Genomic DNA, 13,147 nt, shown 5'->3' with positions numbered 1-13,147 from the left:
CAGCTGACGAGAGAAGACAGCAACCAGCTATGTAGGTAGCGAAAGGAGAAAACAAAGAGGGAGAGAGCGATAGAGAGCCAGAAGAGTACAAGAATAGCGAAATCTAATGTATAAAGAAATGAAAGAGCTAACACAGGCATAACCGTTGCGAAGCAAATATCTGAAGAGCATTGTTAATAAAACTGATAGTTAAAAGAAAAGTGACAAAATTCGACAGAGTGGGAGTAGGCACGATTGTAAGAGAGCGTAGATTACATTTGCAGATTATATTAAAAGATCGTGCGCACTAAAAACGCAGTGCGTTAGTCATATGTCTACCACATTTACAAATGTATGGCCATATGTATTTATTATGCGAAAGAGTACGGGAATAAAAGTGAGATCGAAATTGTCACAAATACTATTTTTCCAGCGGTTGAAGACAATTGAGAACGGAAGCACGTTAGTTGCGAAAAGAAGAGATATAGAAAAAAAAAGTTGCCAGGTAATGTTAATAGTTCGATGTTCCCGGGTTACTTCATCTGAACTGGTCGATAGCCGACAAACTATTCCCACTTTGTACTAAGTCAGCGCTGTCAGACAAACTATTCTTTCTCATAGGTATCAAGACTACTGATTACATTTACAGCGCTACGAATGAAGCTACTAAAAAAGTTATAAAGATTTTTGGTAAGTTAGGTTAGGTTGAAGTGGCTTCTAGGCCCAGAGGCCGCCAGCGCCCTTAGGCCCGATCAGGGCCCATTGCGATACCACATGGATAAAAAGAAAACCCTACTCCTTAAACCAGTTCGTGGAGTCTGCGATCCTTAGCAACTGCCGTATTCCATACTTAGCAGTCGCGCTTAGATCGTCTAGAAGACCTATACCTAGGAATTTCTGTCTTTTCCTGCCTAGTGCTAGGCAATCGCAGTGTAAGTGCCTTATTGATTCAGGCTCTTCTTCGTCGTGGCAGCTCCTGCAGTAGTCGTTGTGACTAGCCCCGAGGCGTTCTGCATGCCTTCCTATCAGGATATGTCCTGTGAGCAGACCAATGGCCAGTGACATATCGACTTTATTGAGAGTGAGAATTTCCCTCGATCTCCGTACATCCCATTTTGGCCATGTAAGCTTCGTTGTATTTCAGTTTTCAGTGCGCTCCCATGTGGAGGCCGCTTCTTCAAGGAAGTTCTCCCTTAGTAAGAGCTTGCAGGAAGCGAGTGGCATACCCATCCTCTTCCAGGCTGGTGAAAGTGGAGAGGAAGTACCCGCCCTTGCAAGCTCGTCTGCCTTCTCATTTCCTGGTATGTCACTGTGCCCCGGTACCCATACCAGATGCAAAGCGAACTGCTCTGACATTAAGTGATTTGCGGCAGTTGGCAACTGTTCCCGAATTTATAGTGACAGAGTCAAGCGCCATAATGGACGCCTGACTGTCTGAGTATATATATATTTCCGTAGTGGCGATAACAGCTAGTTTTAGTCTGTCAACGGCTTCTTTTATGGCTGCCAATTTGGCTTGAAAGACACTACAGTGGTCAGGTAGTCGGAATGATCTTTTTATTCCCAATTTCTCCGAGTAAACGCCTCCTCCTACCATATTTTCTAGTTTGGAGCCTGGTTTGGTAAGTCCCTGTCCGAGCTTTTTCTCCGACTTGTGGTGTGCGTACAGTTTTGCGCCACCTACACCAAAGTCGAAATGGTTTGAGAATCTTTTTCTTGGCAGAACCACACTCGAAGGTTTGCCTAGAGATACATTCATACATAGAAGGAAATGTAAAATACCGTGTATGCCATTCCTCGGCTTTAAAAAGACGATGATTCTTGCTTGGCAATACTCTGTCCCAACAGTTGCCCTAATTTCTCAAAATACATCTCTGTTTAAAAAACTTTTAGTCAAGCTCAAATGCTTTCTGCTTTGGTTTTCTTTTTATACGTACCTTGGGGTAGTGGACTATCCATCAAGTGGCCCTTATGAAACCACGACAAAGCTTTCGCATTCTGTCAGAGAAAGGCGGTGTTTTATAGTATGCCCCACTCCATAATGCCATTTCCACATTCCCCCATCCACTTTTGTGATAAGGGATTCGGGAGCGTTTGCCGACTGTGCTTTCCGTAAAGATTTCTTGTACAATTCCTAATTCATTTTTGCTGTTTACTGATTATAACCAGATAGATTTCACTACACCCCAGACCTTGTTGTCATTTAATATGTATGAGATCAAATTTTCAGCGCTCAGATTATGATCGGCAGTTTTCGGTACACTTCCGTATTAACCATTAGAAGTCTAATGAGCAGATGTGGAGATCTCCGAAATAGCAGCTATAACTTCTACCAAAATGCAAATTGTTGTTTTTTACTAGAAAAATTTTCATTAAAAACGGCCTCAAGCACAATAAAATTGTTGAATACGACATTCCATTGTATCATCATGGCTATACTTGCACAAGTACGGTCGGAAACAACAATGTCCATTCACAAGATGGGTCATATAAAAATCTACTTCGCCATGTGATCTGTTTAGCCGGGCTTCGATACTCGGAATAAGCCTGAAAGTCCAGCAACCCGATGAAGACGCGTCCCTCCGTTGCCATTGGGGGATGCTTTTTGACGTTTGGTTGCGATCTCGATGTTTAGATAGGGCTCTGCCTTTGGAGCGGGAGATCAAATAGTTGCGCTGGATTCCGCTAGCCATTAGATCAGCAGGCATTTTACTAGCAATCGCGCAATTACTTGACTTGAATGGGAATTTAATGGGTTCAATGCACGAAAACATTATTTGTAGCGCATTCAATGCGAAGTGAGGGATCTTTAGACGATGACAATTGGCTAATAACAGCTGGCGTTCATCAAGTGCATCCTGCAGGGAATTTAATTAACAGGGTGTGCTTTTCTGTAAAGAAAGAAACGAAGAAGGAATTAGAATACCGCTATTATACGCCAATTCGATTTTCAATTCAATTTTAAACACGTGGCAAATTGGTTAAATTGTGCACTTCTCATACGCTATCCATACTAAATACTCAAGTAAAAGAACAGGTAGTAAAGAGAGTTAGAGTATGATTACCAGGAAATTAAGAAGAGAAAGAGAGAAGAAAAAAAGGTGCCGGGAAATACTAAAGTCAACATGCAAGCAAGTATAATAAAATATGTGTATGTATTTAGGTAGCACCTTGAAAAATTCGCCGTGCGGTTCAAGTGCGCAGATCACCAACAATATAAATTCGTTAAGAGTGGGCGTAAAAATTTTGGTTTTTTTCTCACACAGATTCATTCTATTGTATATAAAGAGATATGGTACAAGTCTGGGTATTAAATCATGATCACACATCAAATTTATACATATCGTCGTTTAAAGTACAAAACCGCGTATCAAGAGAATGCAAAACCTTGTATGTGAGGTTGCCAACATTTTACAAGAGAGAGTAAAACCTGTCTTATTTCAGCAGGGTTCTCTCTTTTATCCTTAATTATCTCTACCATTTATATTTAAATATCGATACATATTTGGCTATAAATGGATAAGGCTTGATGGCTTGAGGAGCTTCCGGCGAGCAAATCTCATTATTGGTACAAATGTCAGTTACGGGGTTTTGCAGAACCACGATACGCTGTATTGTACTTTGAACGACGATATGTACGGATATGTACATCTACATATATGTACATATGTACCTACATACATAGAATTGGTTTCAGTGGATGTACATATGTATATAGGAATCTGCTGTTTTTAAAAAATGTACGACTTTCCGTGAACTGTTTTCAAAATAAAAATGTGCGACTTTCCGTGAACTATGTTCATACTATATGTCCCATATGTATGTATGTATATGCACATGCATACTAGTACTTATAAATATTTATACAGTAGGTACACATTTATTTGTTTGTACGAAATTAGTTCCGTTCTGTTGTTGCGAATTAAAAGCTTTTCAACTTTTTCCAACCTACATTCTTGTTTACTTATGTATGTATGTAGATTGGGGTGCATCACTCCTCATACAAAAAAAAAAAAATCAGTACAGTTCATTTATTAGTTTTTAAGACTTCCCATAAAGTATTTCGGACAAATATTAAAATTAACGTGCGCTGCACCGATTTGAAAATATCTAAAAAATCGGATTTTTATGAATAAAAATTGTTTTCAAAAATATTTTTTCCAAAGAACCATCCCAGCTGATACAAGTTAAAAAATGTTGAAAAATTGTATAAAACGAAATCAAAACAATACAAATTTTGAACTTTTTTTTCAAATCGGTCCAGCTCACGTACATCTTTCAGGACGATTCTGAACAGAAACTCACTGGGAGTTTTTCTCTTTTCCCTTTCCTCCTATCATGAACAAAAATTCCTTGAGGATTTTTTTATTTTAAATGACGGAGTTGAGCTATCAAAAAGGTTTCAAACAGCTCTTTCGAAGTTCCTCCCAAATTTTAGGGGAAAATGCTACTAGTTAATTAATGGGGGATTTCTTTTTCGGGAGAAACAAATTCCCGGAGGACAAACTTTTTATATTTTTTCGAAATAGTTTGGCGGAAGTCCCACGAACCATACCCAAAAATGAGCAAAAAATTAATATTTAGTATTTTATAGCTGACACAAAGATGACAGACCACCCGAAATTTAGTTGAAATAACATCTGACGAAGTTACCATGATTGCCATTCAACAAGTGGATCCAGTCGGGGCTTTTTCAAAACGACTGCCTCTTTGGAAGCTGTACTAGAGGACCTTAGAACATCAGTGACATTCGTACAGCTGCGGTTTATTTCTGAAGCATCGAAAGTCAAATTAACAAAACTATCGAAGTGGGCGTGTCAGCGCAAAATTTGTACGGCGCACAATGGTCTGAGAGTAGCAGAAAGTCCAAGACTCTAAATGCGCAACCAAGGTTTTTTATAAGATTCTAAACATGAATGTATAACAGATTCCCATATAAGCTGCCAAAAAAGTAACCGTGATCCGATTTTACTGAAATTTGATATTCAATACTTTTGTCCAGGAATGAAGAAGCATACAAAAGGATGTAGATTGGTGAACTTTTACGATCGCTACATTAGGATGCAGATATGCTAAATATTATCCGGTTTAAAAAAAAAAATAATAATATCATTTTATTGTTTTTGTATGAATGGTGGGCGTGGGCCAATTTTGATTATCTTTCAAATTTAAATATTTCTGGTTAAAACTAAGCTACCAAAGTTGTGTAGTGGGCGAGGCCGTTTGCCAAACTATGCGATTTGTCAGATTTCTTCATTCTTAAGCAATAATACTAAATACAGATAGTAAATTACAGGAACATCGGAGCATAATTAGTACTTTTTGCTATTGCACTGTACGGCTTCATCATTATTTCGGTCGAATTTTTCTCTTGTAAAAAAAGCGGACTCACGAGAGTCTTGAAACTCTTTCACTTGCATTCAAACAAATAGGAATAAAGAATCAAGTACGACAAGCGAATCAGTTCACTTTTCATTTTTCGTTTCCATGTATTTACTATGGGCGGATGAAACATTTTCGGGTGAATTTTTTTTTCGGGCGAAACTCAGGATAAGACAGAATATTTTTTGCGGTTACACTTTTACTAAATGTTACTTCTTCAATTTGTGGTGTGTGTTTTTACAAAAAGTGGGACACAATTTAAAACCGCCTCCGAATAGCAAATAGTTTGATAAGAACAAGGCTGCGTGATTTAGAATCCTTTTTGATTTTGAATCCGATTTTAATTAAGATACCTATTTGGTTTGCGATTTGATTCGTCGACCAAATAAGTAATACAATTTATTCGTGATTTGATTCGTTAGACAAAAAAAAATAAATTTTTCTTTGTGATTTAATTCATCAGCAACATAAGAAATTAATTTTATTGTGATTTCATTCGTCGACCAAATGAGAAATTCAGTTTATTTTGGATTTGATTCGTTGGACAGATAAAAAAACTATTTTTTTTTGTGATTTGATTCGTCGGACAAATAAAAAATTATTTTTTTTTTTTTGTGATTTGATTCATCAACCAAACAAAAAATAAATTTTATTCGTGATTTGATTTGCATTGCAAAAAAATAGAAAATCGTACTTGCGTAATATAAAAAAGTATTTTTTTAGGTGGAAAATCACGAATCAAATTGATTTGCACGACAAATCAAATCAAAAATAAAATTTATTTGATTATTGGTCCGACGAACCAAGTCACAAACAAATAATATGCATATATACATTTATATATGTATATATATATTTTTTTGAAAACAAATACATAATAAATTTATGTTATTTAGGATTTTGAATTCAGATATCAATTTGATTTTTGCATTTGTGATTTGACTAATTCAAAATCACGCTACCCTGTATGAGAAGCTTTTTCAATGCAGAAATACACTTGGTAGGTTTAAAGAGAACTTATATGGGTTTAAATGTAGCTCGAACCTAAGTCCTTTGGAGTGGACTTTAAAAGATTAAAAAGTGTAAAGGCCCATCCACATACAACTTTGGCGTTGCGTTGGCGCTGGCGTCGCTTTGACAGCAGCGCGAGTAAGGCCCGTGCTTGCTACAATGAACGCTTAGCACAGAATACTTTGGTCACTAAATTAACATACTAGCGGCTGATAAATCAAAATTTTTACATCAATAATTGCATTAAAAACTATATTTCTTGCCCGCATTTGATTAAAAATTAAAATTAAATCACATAATTTTGATTATTTAGAACAGCTGACGAACGACGCGCGCGAAAAGTTGAGAGTTGGCCATCTTTCTGCGTTGGGTTGGCGTTGCCCAACTTTGGTTATATGGAGACTTTCATATAAATACATATATTCATAGTCAGCTGTCGAAGCGACGCCAACGCCAACGCAACGCCAAAGTTGTATGTAAACGGGCCTTAACTCCTCTCCTCCTGACTTCTTCTTATTTGGCACTTCAACCGCTTGTCGGTTTTTCCGAATTCTTAATAGTTTTCATAGTTGGAGGAATCATGTAGCAAATGTTAAGCCGTTTTATGAGAATAGTTGGAATTTTGGTTTGTACTTTTGGATTTCCCACTCTTTAATTTAACCACAAGAAAAATATAGCAGCAATACCGAAACATAAGTTTTTTCCGTTTGGCAAAAAAAAAATTGTTTACGACCCACATACAAAACATGTTTTTTTTTTGCATAAACAAAAACATTAGTGGCCAATGGCGGGAGGGCGATGACCTTAAAGGAAAATGTATGCGGATGTGTATGTGGATGGATATGTATGCTTTATAAAGCATCCCACTGAGAAAATGGGTAAACACCTTACGAAAACACCATGTTTTCTTTCAGTTTTTAGTACATAAATTGTCATCATGGCCAATGTCATCTAGTAGTAAAGCACAAAATGAACACCTCCGACGGCACATTACGTTGTCAGTTGCAGAATAACGTGCCGCCGAAGTTATTTCCAAGCGCCGAACTACTCCGAGCGACTGTTCTGCATTACACGTAACTTACTTTGTAAAGCGTCTCAGAAGTTTGTCTGATACCAAATTTATACTCTAAATTCCGAATTACATAAGGAGTGGCTCAGAGGTATGTCTGATACGAAATATACAGTCCAAATTCCTACTTACTTACTATTTTGCTAAAGTAAGGCATAAGTTGCTGGTAAGGTAGTGCCCTTCACCCGGCGGTCCTTACCGCTTCCCTGCCGAATTTCCCTTACTTTAACAAAGTTGTAAGTAAGTAGGAATTTGGTCTGTACATTACGTATCAAACATACCTCTGAGCCATTTTACAAAGTAAGTTACGCATAATACAGAGCAGTCGCTCGGAGTAGTTCGGCTCTTGGAAATAACTTCGGCTGCACATTATTTTGCAACTGACAACGTCATGTGTCGTCGGAGGTGTTCATTTTGTGCTTTACTAGTAGATGACATTGGCAATGATGACAAACTGAAACTAAACATGGCTTACCTCGTAAGGTGCTTACCTATGTATTTTCCCAGTGCGATAGGCCATACATACATACATACATACATATGCGTATATGTATATTGACCAACCTTATTTACTACCACGTGGTTTTTATTTATGTTTTCCTTCATTTTTTATTTGCTCAGCGAGCAATGCTCATATTTTTCGAATGAAATTTAAATTGCAACAATTTACTAAACCGAAAACCAAAGTATGTACATACATATGTATGTGCATATTGACTAATCATATTGTTCGTCAGCGATATGAAGAACGTAAAACATCAACGTGGCAGAGCGGCGGAACTTATATCCAAAACTAAACTAGAAATTGTTAAGGTATACATACATCACTCGCTCTCTTAAAAAAACCAAACACATGTATGTAAATATACTAAAATATATATATAAAAAGATATGTACATATAAAGCCAACAGATTACATGCTTAATGTCATGCTCAGACTCAGCCGGCATAGTTTGTAAAGAATACGTCAACAAAACAGAAGTTCAACAAAAATAGAATATTCTGGTAAATTTCCAATAGTCAACAGTTGCAGAGCCAAAGAATGTGACTATGTGTTATAGCTCTTAAGTTGCCTTTACACGGGTCGATTTATGTCGTTCAACCAAATTCAACCAGTGTAAATGACAATTCAACCGCAAAATTTAAGTGTTTTGGCTGGTCGGTTTTTCAGTCAATTTTCCAGTCGACAGAAATCGACCCGTCTAAAAGCGGTTTTACTCTTACATACATACACATGTCCATATCTGTTATACCAATCTATATATGTATACATACATAGGTACATACAAACGTACATATATATTTTACAATAATTTTTCTCTCTTTATTTTCACTTTGCCTCTATGAAACTCAGAGCATTTCAGGCGCCAATTCCAAAAACAAAAAAATAATATTAAAGAAATTAGCAAAGCACATGGTCGGTCTTTAGCAGCTGGTGGGCACGAGAATTACCCCATCTACATACTTGAAACCATTTGGACGCAGAGCGAAGCAGGCGAAAGATGTGCGCAGTGTGCAAAGCATTTAAATTTAATAGCAGAAAGCAGTGGCGAATTTCTTAACGAGGCCGACCAACCGAAAACACAGTGAGTGATGAAATATTATTGAATATCACTTAATTTAATAAATGCATAAATTTTATGATTAAAATGGTGTGACAATGTATAAAACATATAGTATGTATACATATATGTCACGTATGGATTGAAGAAATTACCATACATGTGCTTTGAATATTCTACATTGCCGAAAAGTAGGCAACACTTTTGGAAATTCTTCTTGCTTTAGCTGATCGCAGAATTTGTGGAACCACGAGGAAAATATGCATAAATTCTCTTATCACAATTAAATTTCCGTTTTCTTCAATAGACTGTTCTTTAATTCAAGGTCAATGAATAATGATCAATATTTATTAAAAATCCTTGATTAATCTTAGCTGTTTTGTAAAAGTGTAAAACAAAAAACAAAATCTTTGCCAATGTAAAAATGTCTGGTACTTGATCTAACAGTCATCGCTGATACTGACTATAGCGCTGAAATCTAATAGTATATTCATGCAAAATATAAGGTTAATATTAATATCATTGATGACTGTTAAGGGTGTTTCAGCTTAACTATGAATATTAGGAGTAATACTGGGTAAATGGATAAGCAGAAGTTACTCTTTAATATCCAAATATATCTTTTCACTAGGCAGATAACTGCACTGCTCCAGTTAGATACTAGAGAGTAAACACTTTGTGCAAATAATAGCGATATATGTAACTGGGGCGTATTCTTGGTTCGAATCACACAATTAAAATATTTAAAACTATATCCAAATCAATTGGCATCTTTACGCACTAAAGCATCGATATGCAATTTTTTATTCATTCAATTCCTATATATGGTACATATGTATGAATTAATATATGTATAATAATTATCTACGACCCCCCCAAGACTACAATTTATGCATGCATTCAATTTCAAACTCTACGTAAAATTATAAATCTTCAACAATTAATACCTACGGACGTTAAATAGCTCGTTCTTTCTCTTTAAATACTAGTAACTTCATTACTTAAAAGTAACATCTTAAAAAACTCCCAAATATATGGCAATGATGATAGCAATGACCGCCAGCACAGTAGAAATTAGTACATTATTTAGCAGCTGAAAAGTAGAAAGCAACGGGTTTAGAAGTTTTAAGTGGTATTAAATTTAATTATACCATAATCACTCACCTTATCTTGCCACTTGCGATTAGCTATGCACTTGCTGTACGGCATGCTGGAGAAGGAAACACTATTATATAATGGCACCCAAGCGCTTGGAAACCAACGGAATAGTAACGTGTCAAGCCATTTACGACAGCGAAAACTTGCCCGTTTGGTGAGATCACGCATCTGTTTTTAAATGATGTAATATTTTTATTAAAAATATAAAATATAAATTTTAGTACATATATTTACCTCAACATAATTATACATCGCCAAGTCGCAAATGGCATGCGCATCACGCCAACGCAACTCAGTAAATTGCTGCAATACTTCAGCGGTACTTAAACTTGTTTGATTAAATAGCGACATTAGCTGCGTACAATCTTCCATGCCTGCATTTAAGCCTTGCCCATAATAGGGTACCATAGCGTGTGCAGCATCACCTAGAACTAGCGCCTTCGAGCCGTAGTGGTATGGATAGCACTGGAAATTAGGAAATATTTTATTATAAACTGGAGCTTCGGTGAAAATTTATATAATATAATTACTTATTTGCGTTATATTGAAAATAGAATAAAGTCATTAGATTAAATAAATTATAGAAAATATAATAGTCCACCATTTACCTTAATCGAAACTAAATGTTGTGGTCGTGTTTTGAAGAAATCTTTAATCAGCCTTTCCTCGCCGATCAGTGGCACTGCATCAGCGTAGTATTTGTGGAAAAAGTTTAATAAATCGGCGGTAGTATGTATGGTTGCAAAAACTTTGAACGGCATTGAAAGTGTGACAGTAAACGACTTATCTTGATTGGGCAGCGCTATCATCATGAATTCATCACGTGGCCAAATGTGTAAATAATTCTCAGGCATTTGAAACTGTTATATAAATTTATTTAGTTCTTAAGGGCAACACAAGAACGGCCATTAACTGCAAAAATGCCATACCTCGCCATTTTTTGCTGGTATACAAAGTTCCAAATAACCATGTTCAATGTACTCCTGTGAATAATTGAAGCCTGGCTTCTTGACCAATTGCTGACGCACCGAGCTGAAAGCGCCATCACAACCTACAACCAAATCTGCAAAATCTTCGACAACTTCCTTAGTTTGCATGCTGCAAAAGGAGAAGAAAGATAGTTGTGTTTGTAAAAAAAAAAAAGTATTCCACAAAAGTTGTGGGGAATGCTGGTGACAATTTTTTCCAAGATACTAAACTGGAAAGTTCCGGTAACACAGACCCTACTGTCGTGAGAACGAAATAAATGCCATGTTGTTGATATCACAACCACTAGCGGTAGAATAAGTGAATATATTTTCTAAATAATTTTATTAGCATGGTTCTTTATATTGTATAAATTTAATTTATCAACTCACCGCTTGAATTCCATACGACCCTCACTCAGATTTACATAATTCAATTTATGTTCGAAATGTCGATGAATATTGGCATATTTTTCACCCGCTAAAGCGAAACAATTGAAAACTTTTAGGCAAATGCCAAACTATAGTCCAAACAAAGCTTACCATTCAACAGCACTTCATTTAAATATTTTCTGCCCACCGAGTAGAGGCATTGATGCGTGCAGGGATCGTACAGTACAACGGTGCGATTGCCTTTAATATCGTGTAACATACGACCACGCATGGGAATGGCTGTTGCGAGTACTTCCTGCTCCAAATCCACTTCGGCAAGCGCTTTGCGGCCACGTTGCGACAAAGCCAAATTGATGCTACGACCTTGCACCAACTCCGCATTGCGTATATCTTCACGATATTCATACAAATGTACTTCATGTCCTCGACGAGCAAAGCTGAGGGCGGCTAATGAACCGACCTGGAAATAAAGGAAGTGTATTTTGTTTTTATTTATTATTTTATTTTATTTTTTATTATTAATAAAGAAATATATGAATAACTTTAATAAAACGTAAGAATCGTCAGTATTGCAGTCCTTTGTCGGCTTAAATCATTGCCACAGCGTGTGTCTTATCATTTTCTCTCCCCTTATCACTTTAGATTTTTTACATAGCCATATAGCGTTTTACTTGCTGACACTGAATGTTGTATCTCTCGTGTTTTAACCCGTTTCAATCACTTTCCAACTATTTAATCAATTATAACAATTGTATGCGCATATTAAACAGTCAGTAAGCAAAGTGTTGGGATTTAAATTCGTGTTTTTTTCAGACTTAATAATTACAATGTATATACGTATGTAAATAATATATACTAGTGTTCGCCCAGCGGTTGAAATTCAACCGATAAAATTAAGGATAGTTTATGTAAGTTGAATGAGCTAAAATAACATTAGTTGGAATGGGTTAAGTGGAGGGGAGTTTAGCTTAGTACTTGGCATAACATAACATAACCATAACATAAGAATAAATAACATAATATATGAAGCATAACACACCACAATATAACACCGCACACTCTTCAGTTGTATTTCCTTTTTATCCATTTTTTTCACCTCTATCTAAATCTTATTTATTTTGGTTCATTTTATGCCAAATGATGTTGCCTTTGATGCCACATCAAGTGATATCATGTCATGTGGTGAAATTGGGTGTGGTGAGCTGCGGTGTGGTGGAATTGGGTGTGGGAGTTACGGTGTGGTGAATTTAGGTGTGGTGGATTCAGGTGTGGTGAGTTAAGTTATGGTGAGAAAGTTGAGGTGTGGTGAATAAAGGTGTGGTGAATTTTGGTGCGGTGAGTTGAGGTGAGTTAAGGTGTGGTGAGAAATTTGAGGTGTGGTGAATTAAGGGTGGTGGATTTAGGTGTGGTGGATTTAGGTGTGGTGGATTTAGGTGAGGGGGTTAAGGTGTGGCGAGTTGAGGTGTGGTGAACTTAGGTGTGGGGAGTTAAAGTGTGGTGAATTAATGTGTGGTGAGCTCAGGTGGAGTAAGTTTTTAAGTTAAGATGAGTTAAAGTTAAGGGGTTATGATCTTTATCCTTATCTTCATCTTCATCTTCATCTTCATCTTCATCTTCATCTTCATCTT

At 36.6% G+C, this 13,147-nt stretch overlaps 3 protein-coding genes across 3 annotated transcripts in view; 1 reads left to right on the top strand and 2 right to left on the bottom strand.

Annotated features, from left to right (window-relative positions):
- The window catches only part of LOC118742740 (terminal nucleotidyltransferase 5C), a 325,265-nt gene extending 323,333 nt beyond the window's left edge, over positions 1 to 1,932 (bottom strand). The window contains exon 1 of the mRNA XM_036475046.1: positions 1,917 to 1,932. The gene's annotated coding sequence lies outside the window, so the exon portion shown is untranslated. The remainder of the gene's footprint in view (positions 1 to 1,916) is intronic.
- A 5,975-nt stretch (positions 1,933 to 7,907) lies between these two features.
- On the top strand, positions 7,908 to 9,351 carry LOC118743809. The gene is made up of 4 exons (XM_036476572.1): positions 7,908 to 7,924; positions 8,403 to 8,446; positions 8,796 to 9,027; positions 9,119 to 9,351. The coding sequence occupies exons 1-4, from the start codon at positions 7,908 to 7,910 to the stop codon at positions 9,147 to 9,149; spliced, it is 324 nt and encodes a 107-aa protein (XP_036332465.1). The 3' UTR covers positions 9,150 to 9,351.
- Positions 9,352 to 10,113: 762 nt separating this feature from the next.
- LOC118742738 (kynurenine 3-monooxygenase-like) lies at positions 10,114 to 11,971 on the bottom strand. Its single transcript, XM_036475044.1, has 6 exons — positions 11,670 to 11,971; positions 11,520 to 11,607; positions 11,091 to 11,259; positions 10,770 to 11,021; positions 10,396 to 10,626; positions 10,114 to 10,329 (listed from the first exon to the last, which is right to left on the bottom strand). The coding sequence occupies exons 1-6, from the start codon at positions 11,788 to 11,790 to the stop codon at positions 10,129 to 10,131; spliced, it is 1,062 nt and encodes a 353-aa protein (XP_036330937.1). The 5' UTR covers positions 11,791 to 11,971; the 3' UTR covers positions 10,114 to 10,128.
- Positions 11,972 to 13,147: the final 1,176 nt, after the last annotated feature.

This window comes from Rhagoletis pomonella, unplaced genomic scaffold, assembly GCF_013731165.1.
Source record: "Rhagoletis pomonella isolate Grant_MI unplaced genomic scaffold, Rhpom_1.0 Rhpom_scaffold_00007, whole genome shotgun sequence".
NCBI classification, from domain to species: Eukaryota; Metazoa; Arthropoda; class Insecta; order Diptera; family Tephritidae; genus Rhagoletis; species Rhagoletis pomonella.
This window is presented reverse-complemented; position numbering and strand designations above follow the sequence as displayed.